The 13,370-nt window shown below is 45.9% G+C and overlaps 1 protein-coding gene across 1 annotated transcript; it reads right to left on the minus strand.

The window, feature by feature from the left end:
* Nucleotides 1-139: 139 nt before the first annotated feature.
* On the minus strand, nt 140-13,288 carry LOC121573612 (thrombospondin-4-B-like). Its single transcript, XM_045227030.1, has 22 exons — nt 12,415-13,288; nt 8,700-8,897; nt 8,253-8,500; nt 8,022-8,133; nt 7,759-7,844; nt 7,600-7,651; nt 7,055-7,236; nt 6,819-6,956; nt 6,591-6,671; nt 6,169-6,321; nt 5,977-6,081; nt 4,559-4,666; nt 4,300-4,459; nt 3,198-3,316; nt 2,902-2,954; nt 2,625-2,806; nt 2,273-2,451; nt 1,982-2,030; nt 1,609-1,805; nt 1,300-1,472; nt 940-1,079; nt 140-791 (listed from the first exon to the last, which is right to left on the minus strand). Exons 1-22 carry the CDS (start codon nt 12,491-12,493, stop codon nt 742-744), a joined length of 2,844 nt encoding a protein of 947 aa, XP_045082965.1. The 5' UTR covers nt 12,494-13,288; the 3' UTR covers nt 140-741.
* Between the last annotated feature and the right edge of the window lie 82 nt (nt 13,289-13,370).

The raw sequence follows: 13,370 nt of genomic DNA on the forward strand, positions 1-13,370 counted from the left end.
TGAGCACTTATAGCCTCAGCTTGAAATACAGTGCCTTGGGGAAGAAATCACACTGCATTCTACTCAACAACTAGCAATCTGTTCCATTTAGTTACACACCAAACAAAAGACCCAGAGAGGGTGTTTTACCAAATGCTCAGTATGTTTATTCATAGATTAACTAAACAAAAAAAAGTATATATATAACACATGTATGGAATGTAGCGTTTGATGGACATTGGTTGTCCAGGTGTGTTTTAATGTAAGGCCAGTCAAAACAACAATCTATTCCCCTTGTCTCTGTCTGTTTCCTCCAATGGTAGAGAATGAGACCCTAACTACAGTTTTAACCCCTAGATACACCAACCCTCTCCCCAGATAACAGACACATACAGGTTTACAACAACACTACAATCATCATCAATCTTCTAGTTGAACCTATTCTAATAGTAACAGTATGTTCAGACTGCAGAGCACGTCAACACAGCAATAACAAGTAATGTATGGAAGTCTGCTGCCCTGATGAGTAGACCTCAGTCCTCACCCCAGGCGCACGTCTAGCAGTAATGACAATGCTTTTATATTTGGTTGTGAAAATCCTCCCCTTCACTCCTCTAATAATGCCCAGTGAAATGCACCATGCTGTTTGTTCTCTCATCTCCTCTCTCCATATCTTTCTCTCCTCTCTTCTCTGTCCCATTCTCCTATTTTTTTCCTCTCAACCACCCTCTCCCCAATCTTCTCCTCCCCTCCCGGGTGGGTTTATTCAGTGTTCTGTGCACTGTACTCCTGGTAGTCTTCAGGGATGGTGTCTGTAGAAGGACAAACAGAACAGAGAGGTGTTGACTTAAACATACTGTAGCAGTGACAATCTTAGACAGCTTCTGTCCTATCAGCGTGCTGTGACCAGGGCTATTCTCTGTATCTGTCTGCTGGTTGGCTGAGTAGGCTGTCACGCACCGTTGCAGCGGTACTTGAGGTTGGACCAGATGATGTTTTCCTGGGAGAAACAGAAGACGCCCAGTCTCCCTCCTCGCATACTGGTGTCTATCTTCACCCCAGAGTCTGCTACCAGGTTAGGACCCTCATAGAAACGTGCCCTGAACACAACACACACACAGGGTTCAGAATGGTAGCTCAGTTGGTAGAGCATGGCGTTTGCAACGCCAGGGTTGTGGGTTCGTTTCCCACAGGGGACCAGTATAAAGAAAAAAAAATGTGTATACACTCACTAACTGTAAGTCGCTCTGGATAAGAGCATCTGCTAAATGACTAAAATGTAAATGTAAATGGGTGTGTGGGTGGTTGTGTGTGTCTCACCTGATGTATCCAACCTGTGGTCTGTGCTGTAGGTACCAGCGGTAGGACACCTTGTCCTTCCAGCCCACGTTCCTCTTGTCCTTCCACAGCAGGCGTACCTGGTCGTTGGTGTCTCCTGTGTGCCACAGGGAGTTCCTAAGATACTCCCCGGGACCCGTCTTAGACTTCACTGCCTGGAGGAGGGAGAGGGAGTGAAAAAGGAGAAGGTAAGAAAGGAAGGCCAGAAAAAGGATAGAGCAGGGTGGGGTTTGTGTTAAGCATTCTGTGATAGATGACTTTGTAAAAACATGGAAGAGCACACATACACACCTTGAGCTGAATGCCAGGCTCCGCCACAGCTCTGAAGGGTACAGCCTGCCAGTAGGTCTGTTCAGTCTGTTTCCACATGACCACGTAGAAAGAAGAAGAGTCCTGGTAGCCGAAGATGAAGCCTGCGTAGTCATCATCAGTCACCGTGTTGACATGGAACGTCCCCTCAAAGTCCACCCCACTGAACGCTGTGTAGCCTACACACACACACAACACAACACAGGCTTATTACATATACACGCTGAATGATGTGGGGCCTCCACACACACACACACACACACACACACACACACACACACACACACACACACACACACACCGTAAGTGGCACGGAGAGGGTGGCCTGTCAAATGGAGAATGAGAGTTGTCTTACCTACAGCGAGGCCAGGATCAGAGTTCATAGTCTGAACTATCTCCATACCCTGGGGACAGAGGGAGAGAGAAAGAGAGAGAGAGAGTTATGATACTACAGATGACATCGTACAGAATACTCCACTACCTACACATCATTGATCAAACTTAATTAAAGAACTCAATCAAGGATCAAACTTGTGTTGAATCGTTTACTTTTTTTTGTGCATAGTCTTTGACTCAAGCACTGTCAATGTTACTCAGTATCTGCTAGATGACTGAAATGTCAGAATGTAAAAGATGATGAGGTCACCTGGTTGAGGACCACCCAGTTGGGGTCAATCTGGGCGTCGCCCTCAGGGTCCAGTACTACCGTCTGATAGGCTCTGAAATCGGTCAGGGTGACCTCAGCATTCTCTGGACAGTTGTCTATCCTGTCAATCACCTTGTCCTGGTCGAAGTCCCCTGCACACGCATCACCCACACCATCATCTGGAACACACACACAGGCGCACACACACACGCCACACACACAGAGTCACACACACAGAGTCACACTGAGATTAGCCAGTGGGTTCTTGGTATGGCACGCCCACAGAGTGAGGAACTACTTGAGAGAGCATTGCTATGATACAGTAGGAAATGAAACTAGTGGAGTGACTGACTGTCCTCATCTGTCTGGTCAGGGTTGACCACCAGTCTGCAGTTGTCTGCTTCGTCCAGGATAGCGTCGTTGTCATCATCATTGTCACACTCGTCTCCCTGTCCATCCTTATCTGTGTCCAGCTGGGAGGAGTTGATTACTGTAGGACAGTTGTCCTTAGTGTTCTGGTGACCGTCCCCATCACTGACAGAGAGGAGAGAGGGGGGAGCAAAGTCAACTCAGTACACTCAGTATCAGAACTCTTCTATAGGTGTGGATGTGTTTATAGAAGGCTGTACCTGTCTATGTTGGTGTCACACGTGTCTCCTACAAGATCATCATCAACATCTGACTGTGGGAGAAGAAATGGAGAGATATTATTATTATTATTATTATTATTATTATTATTATTTATTATTACCCAGCTGCTGGCAACTGGCTACATTAGATTTTCAGTCTGGGTTTGGGGTTAGGGTGGTGCTATGGTTGTGTTATGGTTGAAGTGGAGTTATGGTTCTGTAGTGATTTTGTTGTGGTTGTGATGTGCTATAGTTGTGTTGTGCTATGGTTGTGTTGTGGTTGTTTTTACGGTTACCTGGTTGGGGTTGACCATGTCTGGACAGCTGTCACAGGCGTCTCCCACCCTGTCGTTGTCTCGGTCCCTCTGGTCTGGGTTGGGCACACGCTGGCAGTTATCCAGAATGTTCTTCACGCCTGTCCACAAAAACACACACATAGGTAAAATTGTTAGTTTCTTCGGGCCCCAGATGGCAGGGTTTGTTTAAGGCAGAGATCATTAGTTTCCACTGGCTCGCAGCTGCTGGCAGGGTTTATAATGGAATAGAAAATGTTTTCAGAGCAGACAGACATGACCAAGCACTCAGCGATCCAGTGTTAGAGGGGGAGACATGACTAAACGATCAAGAGGTTGGAGGCCTGCCCCTGTGCACAGACACGAAACATCAAACTCAGACTGAATACGCGCACACACACTCAACTGGGACACACTTTCACTGTATCTGCCAATGGAACAAATTATAGTTTTTTTAAAGGGTAATGTAGTAGCTAAAGAGCACATCATTCAGAATCAGAGCTTTTTATAAAACAACAGTTAGGATTCCAAATGAGTTATTTATAGTGAGAAATGGGAACTCATTTTAAACCAATGTTTTTACTAGTGATTTGAACTTTATGAGGCTGAACCCTACCCCAGCTCCTGTTTTCTGTGTAAACAGATGAACTAACAGGTAGAAGACTTGGATGGAAGACAGACTAAAACAGACTGAGAGGATGTGAATGTATTCAATAGATATGGCTCCACTCTGTTGAAGACAATGACAAATATGAGTCTAGAACGGCTAGAGACAGGAGACATGCTGTTTTAAACCAGACAGCTAGACTGACCTCAGACTAACTATGGTTTGGGAAAATAGATCTTAAGGTCATGGATAAAGACGTCTTAGTGTGACAAAGTACTTCTACAGTCACTACCTTAAAATAAATCACTAGCTGTGGTACAATTTCCCTAACTCTCTACCCACTGGGCACACACTGGTTGAATCAACGTTGTTTCCATGTCATTTCAATGAAATTACGTTGAAAAAAAAGTGAAATAGACGTTAAATTGATGTCTGTGCCCAGTGGGTGATGACCAAAGCCTGGGGAAGGCCAGTCAAAGCACAGACACACACACACACCGTCTCCATCCATGTCATCGTCACAGTCGTCTCCTAGCCCGTCCTTGTCCGTGTCCCGTTGGTTAGGGTTCTCCGTCGTCAAGCAGTTGTCACATGCATCGCCATGGAGATCCTTATCGCTGTTCTTTTGGTCCACGTTAGGATGCAGCCAACAGTTATCCTGAGTTACACACAGAGACAGGGTTACTGCATCTGTTCAACATGTATCCTACCTGCTTGTGAACATACTGTACACGAGAGGAATTTGACAGTTGTGTACCTGTATGTTAATGATGCCGTCACTATCAGCGTCATCATCACAGGCATCCCCGAGTCCGTCCCTGTCTGCGTCCTCTTGACCAGAGTTCGGAACAAACACACAGTTGTCCTGGAAACAAATATAGAGTCTGCTTTACTAAATATTTCCAGAGGAAGAGGAAGGGAGAGAGGGAGAGGAAGAGGAAGGGAGAGAGGGAGAGGGAGAGGGAGAGGAAGGGAGATAGGAAGAGGAAGAGAAAGGGAGAGAGGGAGAGGGAGAGGAAGGGAGAGAGGGAGAGGAAGAGGAAGGGAGAGAGGGAGAGGAAGAGGAAGGGAGAGAAAGAGAGGAAGGGAGAGGGAGAGGGAGAGGAAGGGAGAGAGGGAGAGGAAGAGGAAGGGAGAGAGGGAGAGGAAGAGGAAGGGAGAGAGGGAGGGAGAGGGAGAGGAAGGGAGAGAGGGAGAGGGAGAGGAAGGGAGAGGAAGGGAGAGAGGGAGAGGAAGAGGAAGGGAGAGAGGGAGAGGGAGAGGGAGAGGGAGAGGGAGAGGGAGAGGGAGAGGGAGAGGGAGAGGGAGAGGGAGGGAGATAGGGAGAGGAAGAGGAAGGGAGAGAGGGAGAGAGGGAGAGGAAGAGGAAGGGGGAGAGGGAGAGGGAGAGGAAGGGAGAGAGGAAGAGGAAGGGAGAGAGGGAGAGGAAGAGGAAGGGAGAGAGGAAGAGGAAGGGAGAGAGGGCGAGGAAGAGGAAGGGAGAGAGGGAGAGGGAGGGAGAGGGAGAGGAAGGGAGAGAGGGAGAGGGAGAGGAAGGGAGAGAGGGAGAGGAAGGGAGAGAGGGAGGGAGAGGGAGAGGGAGAGGAAGGGAGAGAGGGAGAGGGAGAGGAAGGGAGAGAGGGAGAGGAAGAGGAAGGGAGAGAGAGAGGGAGAGGGAGGGAGAGAGGGAGAGGGAGGGAGAGAGGGAGAGGAAGGGAGAGAGGGAGAGGAAGGGAGAGAGGGAGAGGGAGAGGGAGAGGAAGGGAGAGAGGAAGAGAGGAAGAGGAAGGGAGAGAGGGAGAGGGAGAGGAAGGGAGAGAGGAAGAGGAAGAGGAAGGGAGAGAGGGAGAGGAAGAGGAAGAGGAAGAGGAAGGGAGAGAGGGAGAGGGAGAAGGAGGGAGAGAGGGAGAGGAAGGGAGAGAGGGAGAGGAAGAGGAAGGGAGAGAGGGAGAGGGAGAGGGAGGGAGAGAGAGGGAGAGGAAGGGAGAGAGGGAGAGGAAGGGAGAGGGAGAGGGAGAGGAAGGGAGAGAGGGAGAGGAAGAGGAAGGGAGAGAGGGAGAGGAAGAGGAAGGGAGAGAGGGAGAGTGAGAGGAAGGGAGAGAGGGAGAGGAAGAGGAAGAGGAAGGGAGAGAGGGAGAGGAAGAGGAAGAGGAAGGGAGAGAGGGAGATGGAGAAGGATGGGAAGCTGTGTTTTACCTTCTTACAGTTGTTGTCTCTGCACCTGAGCTTGTCGTCAGGGTAAGCATCGATGTCTGTGTCCTTCCCACACTCATAGCCGTTACCTGCCCACCCTATGTCACACTGATGGACAGAAGAGGAAGAGAAAAGGTTGATTTTCGATTGATTGCGCAGTAATGTCACATGAATAGTTTGTGTGTGTGTTCTCACCTGGCAGCTGATGCTCCCGTCTCTCTCCACTACACACTGTGCGTTGTTGTCACAGGGGTTTTGCTGGCCGTTCCCACAGAGCCTCTCCCTCCTGCAGCCCCTCACCTGGTCCCCGGGGAACCCACTTTCACACTCTCCACAGTGGAACGACCCCTGGGAGAGACAACAAATACAGGCCCAGGCTTCAACTCAGGCCTACTGTCAATGGGCTTCTCTTCACTCAGCCATAGGAAAGGCCTGTACTGTCACCAGCACTTTGAATTCTGAGAATTCTTCTCTGTCTACAGTTAGAAGACTGCACCAGAATGTTTGGTGTTCTAATGGTGTGTAGACATTACCAGATAGAAGAGCTTAGAGGAAGATACGTCATGATGATACCGTTGAATGGGAATATTCAAGCTGTGCGTGTGAGTGACTCTTACCACAGTGTTGTGACAGTGAGAGTTGGCAGTGCAGCCTCCGTTGTCAGGAGGACCCTGGCATTCATCTATGTCATAACACACCTACAGACCCACATGGAAAGAAATACACACACACACACACTTACAAGACACAATAACAGCAGCTAAAGTACAACACAGTGTATACAGTGTGCCTATTACTGTTTATAAACAATTTGCATGTGTGCTACCTGTGTGACTGTAAATTACCTGTTTGTGTGACTGTGCGTAGGTGACGCCCACTCCATTGATCTCAGGACCAGTGTATCCCAGAGGACATCTCTCACAGCGGAACCCAGGAGCCGTGTTTACACACCTCACACCAGGGAAGCAGGGGTTAAACTGACACTGCAACACACACACACACACACACACATTAGTGTTCACTGTTCACACGCTGGGCAAGTAGGGTTTACACTACTTTTAAAAAATCAAATAAAAACTACCTCGTCCACGTTGTCACAGTGAACTCCGTCTCCAGTGTATCCGTCAGGGCAGGGGGTGCAGGTGAAGCCTCCTCCCTCGGCCAGGATACACATGTCCTGATTGAAACACACACCTGGACTACACTGGGATGTGCCGGACCCTGCACCTGTACCTGGGCCTGATGCCATGTTGCCACCCAGACCTATAGACCACAGGAGGTTAGTGGCACCTTAATTGGGGAGCTTGGGCTCCTGGTAATGGCTGGAGTGGAATGAGTGGAATGGTATCAATTAACTCAGTTTTATCCATTATTATGAGCTGTGCTCCCCTTAGCAGCCTCCTGTGCTACAGACAGAGATACACAAATGTGTAATAGAACATCACACAGAACTTGAGTATCCTCAATCAGTATTAGTATCATCAGTATCCTATTGACCAGGTTTGAGTTCACATCTAAAATAAGAGTATGCATGGTGATATAAGTCAGTCATTAATTATTATCAGAAATAATTTGTCCTTTATACTAAGCAGTAACAGTAGTAATAGATCTTAGAGAACAGCTTACCACAGGCTAGACACTCTGAGATGGTGTTTCTAAGAAACGTGGTCTCCATAATCTGTTAGGGGAAAAGAAAAGACCAGTTTACTGTCGATACAGACAATACAAATGGTGGTGCCTTGAAAGGTGATGTTGTATTTATGGTCTCTAAGGCAGGTGATGTACCTGCTGGAGGAGCAGGTCCTTCATCTCTGACATCATCTTGTTGAGCTCCAACATCTGAGACGGATCCTGACCGCCTGACTGGAGGCCTGTGGGAAGTGCAGTCTTTAGCTACGGTACAACATATTTCTATGTTCCATCATACAGACTACATGACTTGTTGGTTTTTCAAGTGAGTAAAATGTACAGTATGGCTGAGACGTCAGAAACGGTCTAGTCATGTTTCTGGCAGCCTGATAGTCTTTATAACAGGCCTGTGTTCTTACCCAGTAGCTGAATAGTACCCAGAGACTCGCTCTGCTGCATGCTGCAGTCCTGGAGCGTAGCGACGTTATCTAAGGTGTCCTCTATTACCAGCTTCAGGTCTGTCAACTCATCCTGACAGAGACACATTAATGAGTGGTTAGTGATGAGTGACAACACAAAAAAGTATCACACCTGTGTTGTGGGTTAGTCTGGTCTAACTCAGCTGTATCTATGCTGCTCTTTTGTCTCACCTGCCCAGTGGGCTGCAGGGTCCTAAGAGCCACCCTGTTGGGTCCAGGTGTCAGCGACCCAAAGGCAGCTGGCAGCTCATCTATGATGTGAGCCAGTCTACAGTCTACGTAGACTGCCATACGACCTGGTCCTCTCTGCAGACCACTGGCATGGATAATCACATGGTGCTCTTTGCCGTCCGCCAGAGAAGGGTGGTTAAAACTGGTGGTGCCAGCCCTACCATCAGTCTTCTGGTAACGGACCGTCACTGAGGGAGGTGGAACGAGTACAGTTAGTTGGAAATGAATAGTATTCAAAGAGGAAGGGAGAGAAAGAGGAAAAAGCAGAGAGAGAGAGAGAGAGAGAGAGAGAGAGAGAGAGAGAGAGAGAGAGAGAGAGAGAGAGAAATGGGTGTTGCTTTAGGTGTATAATCATATTTCTAATGTGAGACAGACATCAGTGTTTACCCTTGTTGAGTTTGGCCTGCAGGGTGAAGTCCAGGTACTTGCTGTTGTCTCTGGGATTGATGATGCTGTAGAGATGAGAGGGGGATTTGCTGTGGAGCCTGAAGGAGGAGAGGAGGAAGGCCTCATCCAGACCTTTGTTCTTCAGCCCTCCCTGCGTCAGGTCAGGCAGGCAGTCTGGAGACACCAGCAGGTCGTACACTAACACAGGAAACACACACACAACAAACACGCAGGCAACATTTATTCAACACTCATGCGTTTGTAACTGTTATTAGTGAGTTTAGTTAGTATGTGAATTCATGCCTATGGCAAGCTCTGATGAGCTGTAGAGCAAGGTTATTATAGTTTTGTGTTTTGTATTTGTTTTTATTTCTATTAGTTTTAAGATTTTTATTAGAAATTCTGTTTAGTTTCGGTTAGTTTTCAGATCCACTTCTATTGAATAATTGATTGGATTTATATAGCGCTTTTCTACCAACTGAGGTACTCAAAGCACTTTACATAGTAGGGGGAAACTCACCTCATCCACCACCAATGTGCAGCTCCCACCTGGGTGATGCACGGCAACCATTTTTGCGGCAGAACACTCAACACACATCAGCTATCAAGTGGAGAGGTGATGAATTATAAGCCAATTAGGAATGAGGGGGATAATTAGGTGTCCATGATGGAATGGGGCCAGGTTGGGAATTTAGCCATGACACCAGGGGTTAACACCCCTACTCTTACGATAAGTGCCATGGGATTTTTAATGACCCAGAGAGTCAGGACACCCGTTTAACGTCCCATGTGAAAGACACACCCTACACAGGGCAATGTCACCCTACACAGGGCAATGTCACCCTACACAGGGCAAAACTTAGTTTTATAAAAACATTTATATTTCGATTTTATATTATTTAGTTTCAGTTAAAATTTTAGTGCTAGAGACAGAAAGTAGCCTATTCGTGGGAGGCTCCCTCTGCCATATGGCCGCATTGTATGATACATCGAGAGCAACTGGCGGAAAAAGAGCTGAGCACAAAACTCTGAGATACACTGCAGCAGGTAACTTCAATTGTAAACTACAGCAAACCACATCCACTGTGCACACGCCTGTTCGGAAAACTACGTGGAGATATGGGATCAGAGCAGTGGCGATTTTAGCATGTAAATCTTGGTGGGGCAAACTACCCCCCAAAAATGTAGATGCATGCCAGCAAAGCCACTACACAACACATTCAGCCCAATTTACTGCCTTTTTAAAAAACATAGCTGATATGGCTGACTTGCTTAAACAAACGTGGTTTCTACTGACAATTGAGATGTACAAACTATGGCATAAGGGAACGATGACCGGATAAGAGGCAATCCATAATTTCGATTAAGATATTAATGAGAGAGCTAAGACGGACGTAGTCAATATAACTATTTGTTCAGCACTTTTGAAATGTACAGCAACAGAATTCAGAACATGGGCCATTCTTACAGTATTCTCCCTGTACACCAAGTCAGAACCATAGGATAAATAAAGGGGGCATATAAGCAGACAATGAAAGCTCTTACAATATTCAGTGATGACATTTCTCTAAAATAGGCTATAGGCTACATGTGCACCACCAAGTCAGAACAGTAGGCTAAGTTATGAGGGGGAAAGGGACCAAATTATTAGGGTGAGGCTACTAACAGCTTACTACACAACATACACTTATTATTACTTTCTTAGCTACAGTATACATATCTCCCTGCCATATTACATCATTTATGCAGCAGCATACAATACATTTTTGGACTCTTGTTGAATCTTGTTGCGCTGTGCTCACTTGAACAGGACGGTGGCGCGGCGGTCATCAAACTTTGTCATCAAAGTCTGGCATTCTCTGGATTTATGGTGCTTTCAAGACAACTGGGAACTCGAAGAAAAAAAAGAACAAGGTTGAATCATGACGTCAGTGATCTTCAGGTCTGAGCTCTAGAAAGAGGCCCGTTTCCCGACTTGGAATTCCGAGTTGGATGACCGTTCAAAATGTTTTTTTCAGAGTTCCCAGTTGTCTTGAACTCACTGAAGTCTGAGATTTCCCAGTTCCTAGTTTCCAGACCCACTTGAACGTGACCAAAGACATGACCTAAACAGGAACCAATTTGCTGCGATTTATGTACAGTATACAGTGGATATATACAAATAAATGTGATATTTGAGGCTCTCTTTCACTACTTGATTGTACAATGTTCACACAATATTATATTATGATTTCAGTTTGTGAGTGTGTGGTATGGGGTAAGATGTTTATTTCGACATTATAAAGAAAACATTTTTTAAACAATGGCAACACTGCCATGTTGATCGGAGCCTTGCCATTGGAAAACCACATTAGTATCCGACTTTCGGCTGTCGCAGATGCACCTCCCCCAACTTCACTCCTATCGTCTACAGTCAGTTTCTTTAGCCTTACCACTCAAACACGCCCAATATCTGCAGTGCTGCTCGTGGCAATGTCATCTCGCTGAGTCTACATTTAAATTATGAAGTCAATCTCAATGTGACCTGCCAGATTAAGAAACTTGAAAACCCCATTAGAAAAAAAAGCTTGAAAAGCCTATTGAAACCCCATTGGATTTTTGGCCCCCCAGAAAAAACTAAAACTGCACATAATTTATAATGGTTTTTATTTTATTTTAGTTAGTTTTGGAGTCAAAAATAATAGCTTCAGTATAGTTTTAGTTTTTCCAAATGTGTTTATAAATGATTTTATTTCAGTTTACTAAATGGTTTTTTCATGATTCGTTTTCGTTTCGGTTTTAGTTTACTATAATAACCTTGCTGTAGAGTAGCTCCTGCTGAGTGTCAGGGCTTTATGAAGTGGTAGATTGTGTTTGTGTACGTGGGTTTGTGTGTGTGTGTGCGTACGTGCATGTGTGCATGTGTGTGTGTGTTTGTGTGTTACCACTGTTTTATAGAGTTGCAGATTGACCAAATTGCCAGCAGTAAACTCTTTACACTGGAACAAACCCACTGCTGCTACAACTCTGACACACACACATGCACAACCATGTACACGCTGCTGCTAGAGCCATAACCCAAATTCAGGAATTATACAAAGAGACATTTGTATGGGAAAAGCTGATGTGTATGGATTCCAGAGAAATTAAGTTATTGCACAAACACTTTCCTAAAGCCAATCAGTGTTATTCTACTCTCCCATAGTGGGCTTATTTGGGTCACCCAGTCGATAGATGTGTAACTGTGAAGCCTTTCCACAAACGATTCCAAAGGCACAAACAGCTCCAGCTAAATATATAATTATACTTCATCTGCAATTAGAAAACCATGCATGATTTAAAGACTAAGGGAAAAAAAACAGATTCAGCAGAGAAGCAAAGTTACACATTCAAATTTGGTGTAGATTGAGTAGATTTAGAAGTTCCAGTTTGAGTAGATTAATAAATTACATACTCAGTAGATTAAGAAGGTGCATTTTTTTTTGTCATTTAGCAGACGCTCTTATCCAGAGCGACTTACAGTTAGTGAGTGCATAAATTTTTCATACTGGCCCCCCATGGGAAACAAACCCACAACCCTGGCGTTGCAAGCGCCATGCTCTACCAACTGAGCTACAGGGGACCTTGAGTAGATTGATAGGGTTTAAAACTACTAAAGTTATCAGTTTAGTACTGTAGGAGCATTTTGAGAGGTCAGAGAGTAGAGTATTGATAGATGATAGGTTGAGGTACTGACCTATGCCTTGTGCTGTGACAGTCCTAGCCAACTGTAGCATCAGCAGCGAGAGGAGCACTTCTCTGATCCACACCCCCATCCTCAGAAGTATCCTTTAGTCTTCAGCCTTCAGCCTTCAGCACAAACCAGCCCTGATAACCCAGGCTGGGTCTGGGGTCACAGCTGCTGCACAAAAGACCTGGTCCTACAGACAGGGATCACTGAAGCAGCTATCTATTTAGAATACCCCTGGTGCTGACTGATAGATGGACCGACAGACTGACAGATGCTGTAAGTCTTTGTGGGGTATATTGAAAGAAGAGTCCCAGTAGCAGAGGTGAGATGCTCTTGTTGTTTCAGACTGGCTTTTTAAAGGGGCCAAACTTTAAAGTGGAGGGGTGTGTCCCTACACTCCCGTGGCTGAAGGGATTTTTAAAGGGGAGGGTAATGTCTCAGTGTTCCTGTAGTGACTAGGTTTTTAAAGAAGTGTGTGTGTGTGTGTGTGTGTGTGTCAAGACCTTGGACCTTGAGACAGTTTTTAACTCTGGAGGAGTTTCAAGTTGAGAGTCTGGTCTTCATCTCTGCCTCTGTGCTTCCTTTGGTAACCGCAAGTTATTTCGACATCTCAGAGGCTTCAGCATAACAGACATCTCCAAATGCATACCACTTTCTGTGTGTTGCTCTGTTTGGTTTTCTATTTTCGAATTTTATTTTACCTTTCTTTGACCAGGAAGTCTCTTGAGAGAGAGATTTGAAATTACACCTATCATATAATGACACCATTTCCTATAGTTGAAGTGTCCAAGTGTCTGAAGTTCAGTTCACCCTAATACCAGTTCCAGCTGCGGGCACTGGCCCACCCTATTCCAATCAGGTGCTGGACGGATGCCATATTGGAGCCTTTTATCTCTATGACACAAAGGGGAAAATCCCAGGGGTAAAATCTCATACAGCTTAAACCAGCTGGAAGGAATAAG

The sequence above is a fragment of the Coregonus clupeaformis genome, chromosome 18 (genome assembly GCF_020615455.1).
Source record: "Coregonus clupeaformis isolate EN_2021a chromosome 18, ASM2061545v1, whole genome shotgun sequence".
Lineage (NCBI taxonomy): Eukaryota > Metazoa > Chordata > Actinopteri > Salmoniformes > Salmonidae > Coregonus > Coregonus clupeaformis.

Excerpts from the sequence above, each read along its gene's own strand:
- LOC121573612 (XM_045227030.1), bottom strand. The coding sequence starts at position 12,493 with ATGGGGGTGTGGATCAGAGAAGTGCTCCTCTCGCTGCTGATGCTACAG. Across the intron at positions 6,082-6,168 it reads ACGGGAGCATCAGCTGCCAG|TGTGACATAGGGTGGGCAGG; the intron begins GTGAGAACACAC and ends TCTGTCCATCAG. Across the intron at positions 2,031-2,272 it reads ACTGGGTGGTCCTCAACCAG|GGTATGGAGATAGTTCAGAC; the intron begins GTGACCTCATCA and ends CTCTGTCCCCAG.